The sequence below is a fragment of the Trichechus manatus genome, unplaced genomic scaffold (assembly GCF_000243295.1).
Source record: "Trichechus manatus latirostris isolate Lorelei unplaced genomic scaffold, TriManLat1.0 scaffold00078, whole genome shotgun sequence".
NCBI lineage: Eukaryota > Metazoa > Chordata > Mammalia > Sirenia > Trichechidae > Trichechus > Trichechus manatus.
Genome location: NW_004444014.1, coordinates 352,148 through 359,915, shown reverse-complemented (window position 1 = coordinate 359,915; position 7,768 = coordinate 352,148). Strand labels below are relative to the sequence as shown.

General features: G+C 40.2%; 1 protein-coding gene across 1 annotated transcript in view; it reads right to left on the bottom strand.

Moving 5' to 3' along the window:
- HDHD2 (haloacid dehalogenase like hydrolase domain containing 2) overlaps nt 1-7,531 on the bottom strand; it is a 24,912-nt gene extending 17,381 nt beyond the window's left edge. The window contains exons 1-3 of the mRNA XM_004380874.2: nt 7,367-7,531; nt 4,167-4,277; nt 946-1,154 (exon numbers count right to left, since the gene is read on the bottom strand). Of these exons, the coding sequence (XP_004380931.1) occupies nt 946-1,154; nt 4,167-4,267 (310 nt within the window). The 5' untranslated portion in view covers nt 4,268-4,277; nt 7,367-7,531. The remainder of the gene's footprint in view (nt 1-945; nt 1,155-4,166; nt 4,278-7,366) is intronic.
- Nucleotides 7,532-7,768: the final 237 nt, after the last annotated feature.

The window sequence follows — 7,768 nt, the reverse complement described above, 5'->3', positions numbered from 1 at the left end:
GTTGAGAATTTAGAGGGTTAATATGTTGTGGGGTTATTAACCAATGTCATAAAACAACATGTGTACTACTGTTTCATGAGAAACTATTAGTTCTGTAAGCCTTCACCTGAAGTACAATAAAATATAAAAATAATAATAATAATAATAATTCTGATGGATATACTAGTATATTTTCTGTTTGTAAAAGTTTTGAGGCCCCGCCCAATTTGTACACGCATGCTTAATTCCCAAATCATTACTTGTAAAATCATCATGTTTTTATAATGAATGTATTTATACTCATTTTTCTATATTGTGTCACTTCACTCTGAGTACCATCTGCAAAAAGAAGCACTGTGGCAAAGCTTCGTAACGCTATAATACTTCTCAAGAGTCCATTAATTTCTCCAAACTGAAATGAGTTTTGTTTTCTCTTCATTGAAAAAGTATTTCACGTTCTTTGTAAAAACTTCACACTACACAGAATGACATCTATTTTTCAACAAGGAGATCTTGGTTTAATCTCATTTAATCAAGTTAATCCTGGATTAAGGATTATAATGCTCAAAGTAATTTTGACCTGTGTTATTTCAAACAGTGGATCATGACCCATCAGTAGATTGTAAAACTAATTTGGAGGGTTCTAAGCAACATCAAAATCAAACAGTTAAGTAAACCAAATAAAGAGTGTACCTTATGGAGTAAGAGTAAGTATTGTTTAACATACACAAAGACATATATACGAATACACTGGATTACTATTTAATATAATATGCTTCACTTACTATGGATTCTGGTCAAAAAAGGTCTGAGCAACACCAATTTAGATTCATACTTTATCAGTACTGTCAATCATTTCAATAATAACAGAAGGAAATCACAATAAATACGTCTAAGCATCCCATTTTAATGATTCATAAGTAGATACGAAGAACCAATTTTTAAATCTTTCCAAATTTTCCCCACCTTTGAAATCAGGTAGTGCCCGGTCATCAATTAGCAGCATGGGCCTAACTTGCTTCGCTTCTACTAAATTTCTGGCTGCAGTCAGAGAAGTGAAGATTTCATCTTCAGAAATATCAAACTCCAATTTTTTCAACCTTTTCAATAGGTCCTGCTTGCTCTCTTTGGTTGTATTGGTCACAAACTTAATCATTACCGGAGCACCACGTAACCTGGAAGAGTAATATTCAGATGTCAATGGGCAGCATTTAGTTTACATTCTAGCTCCATAAAACCTCATAATTCGGTAGCACTGTCCCAGAGATCAGAACATGAAGGATAAGTCATCAAGTCAGTGTTTTTATGGCCAAAAGGCTTTTTAAAAATCACCTGTTTCCTTCTGGTGGCTGCACTTCTAAAGGCTACAAAATCAAATTGTAAAAGCTATGTCTACATTTTTGAGGGGCTTCTATATTTTAAATAAATTTTACCACAAAGTTTATTAAAGAAATGAAAAACAAAGCTTATTAACCACTATATTCCCAGAATATGAGAGCTGAAAGTTATCCTAGAGATTATCTACTGGTGCAATCCTTTCTTCTCTTTTTTTCTTTTTTCTATAAACTCATCCTATAGGGTCGCCATGAGTTGGAATCAACTCAACGGCACCAGGTACTCTTCTTAAAGATAAGGAAATTGAGGCCTAGAGGAGCCCTGGTGGCAGAAACAGTTAAGTACTTGACTGCTAACAGAGAGGTTGGTGGTTCGAACCCACCCAGCAGCTCTACTGGAGAAAAGACCTGGCAATCTGCTTCCTTAAAGATTACAGCCTAAAATACCCTATGGGGCAGTTCTACTCTGTGACATGGGGTCATTACGAGTTGAAATTGACTCAATGGCACACAACAACAGCAACAGAAGACTTAGGTGACTCGCCCAGCTTCATACAGCTGGGTAGCAGCAGAGCTGGGACAAGAACTCAGGTATTCCATGGCCTGATACTGAGAGAACAGGGGATACCTCAAGATGTTGTTCTTCTGCCTTCTTACCCAATTAAAGACTGGCTAAGCCCTAATATTTCATTAAATTTATAAACAGAAATTACCTGGACAACTCAAAGAAACGTTCCATTTTTACAGATCAAAATGTGTTTTCCCCTTAAACTACTTACATACATGATTGTCTTGATTCTATGCTTTACTTCTGACACCTAATCTAGCAATCAGGTATCAGAGAAAGAACTGATAATATAGTCCAGTCTTCCTTAACAATGAAAATTGATGGTCCTACCGTGTATAATCCAAAAGTTTAAAATAATTTTAATTTGGCTACAATTTAAAATTTTATATTAATACCTTGTTGCTTTCTATTTTATGCTTGCCCCAAAAGGCCACAAAGCATAAAGCACTAACCACAATTTTAAACAAGCAAATAAAACAGAAAAGAGACTTTTAAGTATTGTAGTCAAAGAACATTAAATAAATCTATACAATTAAGTAATTCACCTTAATCATAATTACCTCTATTATATCCATGTGGTAGCTCTTCTGGAAAAAACATTAAATTTGGTGGTTTATCTCTCAAAAGAAATCAATTACTTCAATATCACTATTATTCTAAAAATGAACAAGTGTAAGTATTGATTTTTTTTTTTACTTTTCTTTTAACTAGTCCTCCAACTTCCCTTCTCCTATTTGTTTCTATAGAAACCCAAACTGGCAGTGTCAGTACATACAGCAATTTCTCTGGACTGGAAGCCCTCCAGTGCCAGTAATAGGATGACGTGTGGCCTCTGGCTGCTCCAGAATGGCAAGCTCCCAGGTTATAGAGCTATTCAGAGGTGTCACTGTTCCCCTGACATACAAAGATTTTTCTTTCAATTCAGAGTGGAAAGCTCATCTTTACGGCAGTCAAAGTGCCTGTCCAGTGGAAGAGCAGGCTGATCAACTGATGTCCTTTCCCTTGGAAAGCGTAATTGACAGTGAGACTGTGTCAAGGAATCAACAAGCTCAACTCTGCAACTGACTTACTTTCGGCTTTAAACAACATGTTGGCCACCATTTCTCCACCTGTAAAATGAACATCACATCTCCTAACTAAATTGATAGCTCCCAACTGATGCCCATCAGATACATAAGTCTCTTTATATTTTTTGATTTCCCAAATGGAAAGTAAATTCCTTGAGAGAGTGCAAAGTTCATGTTAGTCTTTCGCCCTAACACCTGGCACTGGGATACTAGTCACTAGATTTTCTAACTAACAGCATACTGTGGAGCCTGGGTGGTACAAGTGGTTTGCGATTAGCTGCAAACCTAAAGGTTGGTGGTTTGATCCCACCCAGCAGCTCCATGGAAGAAAGGCCTGGTGAACTGCTTCTATAAATAGCCAAAAAAAAAAACCCTATGGAGCAGTTCTACTCGGTCACATGTGGGGTTGCCAAGAGTCAGAATCGATTCAATGGCAATGGGTTTGGTTTTGTGAGCCTTTTAAGGTTGAAACATGGTAAGCACCACAATGCTAAGTATTGTGGATTGTAAAAGCTTCTCTAAATTATTTTAGGATGAAGATGCTTACTACTGATTGTTATTTCTGTTGCATTGATGAGTATTCTTTTCAGGACACCCAGAAGCAAATATTCACATTCAGTTTACTTTACTGAGCTTTTACTATGTCCCCTGTTTGTATCTAGACTTTTGTTTAGTATTGTGTTTGATGTAAAAGAAACATAAGACAGTCCCTAACCTTCGGAAGCTTTAAATTTAGTTAATGGAAATAATTCTAAAATTTCAACTCCTTTAGTTACACTTTATTTGAGCAGCTGTACACTCAATACTAGCTCTTAGATGCAGGGGGATGGGGGTGGAACTAAGGCTGTGTGTGTGTGTGTTTTGTGTGTTTCATTTTGTGATTCCAGGCTTCAGTTGTGATTTTTCCAATGTTATTTCTTCCACATTTTAGAATCATGAGTTTTTATTCCCAAATTTACATTACCAACTTAGAAAACGACACACACACACATACAAAGAACAAAAAGACTTGATCAAAAGGCCAAATCTAATAAAGGCTTAGAGAGCGTTTGGAGGATATTACAATACATAAGTCTTCTAGCTAAACCCAAGGCAGTTCCTGTATATATGGTAAGCTGGTGAGGTGCCATTTTAAGGCCATCCAGTTAGCTAATGATCTGCCTTGGTAAAATGGCACTTATAAACATATTTGTCAGCTGAACCTGGAGGACAGCTTGCCTTTTAAGAGCTTCCTGTGCGCCCGGCACAGCTGCATCTTCAACGTGAAGTGTGCCACTGAGATCTACCAAAACAGCTTTTAATGCACGGCGTGTTGCCATCCTTCATTCCCTAGGAGAGAGCAAATGAAATTAAAAATACAGTTTAGGAAACAATGGACAATTAAAAACCAGTAAGTCTTCAAAAATATCATTCATATCAAGAAAGAAACTGCTTAGTGTTAAGCTGCTTGTCTTTTGGAAAAAAATACATTTTTAAAAATAAGAAAACCAAAATTTGATCCATGAAACTTCTGTTGAACTTAGTCTTTTTTAAAGTCTAGAATTAAAACTATAGGGATGGAAATGCTAAAAGAGAAGTTACTATTAACTTTCAGTTATCTTAAAAAATCTCTTTTGCTGAAACAATTGATTAACTCATTTATGTTATTTTTAAATATGAAAATAATGTACTCTGAAGAATGGGTGGATGGAAGCACTAAATCACTGGTAAAATCTTCTTCATCCCTGTTTATGGATAATGGAAATGTTCCAATTTCCCATCTCCACTGCTTTATCCTGAAATGACAGCTATGGCCAAGGAGATACCAGTAAGGGTCACTGAGAAGGAAATTTCAAGTTATACAGTAATTTTAAAGTCAGGAGATAACTTTCCTTCTCTTACAATGTGCAAGTTACTTGCATTTTTTTCCTGTAATTTCTTTTTTTCTTAATCATGAGCTATATCATATACAGTGAAAGCTGTGAGAGCCGGAACTCGATGGGACTGCCTTGTTTTTCCAGGTCTCGCAAGTTTTCCTTCTCTGACAGGGTGCAGACTTACCACTTTTCTATTGCTTGTTTTAGCGGAAAATATTTGAATTTTCCTTCTCTGATAGGTTTCTGCCTTACACAGGTTCCAGCTTTCACAGGTTTTACTGTATGTAGTAAAGCATAATAGAAGGTAACATATCATTTAAAGATTATTAAGGGGTGGGTGAGAATAGCATGGAAGCTATAGGGAGAGGGATGGAACTTTGCACTATGTTAATGCTTTATATATTTAAATTTACATTAAATGAACTCCAAAATGGAATGCAAACAGAAACAAATGAACCTAGCTCAGTAAACTTTTGAACTTAGTACAGATTCTATTCCTTCAATAGGATATAGTTGAAGGACAAAAAGAACTACAAGGAAATCTTGAACTTTACTTGGTAGGTTTGTTATTGGTAGTGACAGTGGTATGAGTTCAAAAACTATTTTGTGTGTATTGTATGATTGAGCGAATGAGTAAATATATCATCATTAAGAATAAAGTTTTCAAATGGGAGAAAAAGAGATAAAAGAGAAAGAATCCTGTGGTATTGGTTTGGAATTGGAGATGTCAGTATGAATTCATGATTTAAAAAAATACATGGGGAGCTTATCTTTACTGCACTGTCTTTTCCACTAACAGACACAAGCTTCAAGGCCAGCAAATGCAAGTTCAAGTGCCATCCCATACAGTTTCCTCAACCAAAAGGGAACTGTCCTAAGGTTTAACTTACCAAACCAAACCGGTTACCATCAAGTCGATTCTGACTCATGGTGACCCTACAGGACAGAGTAGAACTGCCCCACAGGGTTTCCAAGGAGTGGCTGGTGGTTCACAGCCTAGCTCTTAACGACTGCACCACCAGGGCTCCAAGGTTTAACTTAGTGCCCTGATAAAACCAGTCAAATTCATTTGAACCAGTTATATGGGATACAGCTTATATGAGGCTCCAACTCATGGTGACCCCATGTGTTGCGGAGGAGAACTGCATTCCATAGAGTTTTCAAGGCTTGTGACCTTTAGGAAGCAGATCGTCAGGTCTTTCTCCCATGGCGCTTTTGGGTGGGTTCAAACTGCCAACCTTTCAGTTAGTAGTTGAGTGCTTAACAATTTGTGCCACCCAGGGACTCCCATATACTGCTGGTGGGAGAATAAATTAAAAGAATCATTTTTGAAACCAGTCTGGCATCACCATATTCTAGGATCCAGCAAGTCCACTCCTGGATATTACACCCTTGAGAGATTCTTTCACTTTGTAACAGAAGACATGAACAAAAATGTTCATAGCAGCTTTGTTTGTAGTAGCTAAAAACTGGAAGCAATACAAATGCCCATCAATAGGAGAATGGGTAGTTAAATTGTGATACATTCATACAACAGAATAAAAAAAGCAATGGAAATGAATTAGTTACACACATCATCCTAGATTAACTATGCCACCAGGGCTCCGAACTACGAACGCTAGTGTACAAAGTCCTGGTTTACCTCTACAACTTATTTGTCTCCAATCTGAGCACTAAAGCTGGAAGGCACTGCAGCCCGCAGTCTTCTACCTCCTTCATTGCTGGGCTTTGGTCTGAAACCATTTTGCTCCTTGAACTCCACCACCATGCCCTTGATATTTTCCTTTTAGCTGGGCAACTCCTTCAGTCCTTCGGTGTCAGCTAAGCATTGTTTCCCCAGGCAGGTCTTCTATGACAACTCCTTTTCTCCTGGGGCCGGGATAGGGCCCTCCAGAGTGCTTCCATGAAATTCATTGTAACGGCCCAGTTACCTGCCCGCCATCTGACTATGCTGTTAAATCCTGTGAGGAAAGGAGCTGTCCTGACTTTTCCACTGTACTAGCTAGGTGCTCAATAAAGGCTTCTGAACTAACTAGACTCATGAATCGGTGGAGAAATCCACGAATAATAATCTTTCAACACTAACTGAACTGCGATCCCCTCCATCTCCTTAAACCGAAGGGAGTGCAGACTCAATCAGGAGACGCCGGGGCAGGTAGGGAGACCCGGCTCTTAGTCCAGGTTGGGACAGACGAGGAGAGGGCAGAGGCGCTCAGGACTGGTCACTGCACGATGCCCCAGCCCAGTTCCTGAGCTTGGCAAGGCCAAACTGACTCGAAAGGACGTTAGCTTCGAAATACAGTCCAGGGGCACGTTCTGAGGCACCACTAACACACCAAAGTCGCTATCTATCCTTGGGAGACCAAACAGGCCAGTTCACCTCAACGCCTGGCGACCGCGCACGCGTGGTAACGCCGCGGTGGAAGGGCGGCACGCGCTGAGGGGTGGGACAGGCCTCCCGCAGCGAGCGCGCGGGTTGGTCCAGGTCCCAGGAAGGGCAGGCGGTGGCCTACAGAAACAACCGGTTTTTCCCCGAGCCCTCCCACAAAAAAAGCAACTTACAGCCAAGCGGGCAGCTGCGGGTCCCCAATTCCGCTGCTTCCTCCGCCGTAGAAGAATAGCTTCTCACACCCACTCCGCACGCCCTCCTCAGGAAGGGACCCTACTAACAGGAAAATCACCCACGGCAGCGGCGTCCGCGAGGCCCTCGCACCCCGCCTAGGGCGCCCCAGTAGCGGCCTGATTGACGCCGGAAACTGGGACCGGCCGCACCGGAAGTCCCACCTCACCCTGATACATCCATCTGCTTCCCCGCCTACCCTCCACCCGAGGTTTCCTGAGTTTGGGATGCCACCAGCCTACCTTGTCCTGTGTCTGCGTGGCATCTGAAGAGAAAGTGGAGATATTTTCGAGACCTGCTCCCTCAAAGGCTCACCCTGCTGGGCCCAGATGCAGGAGGAAAAA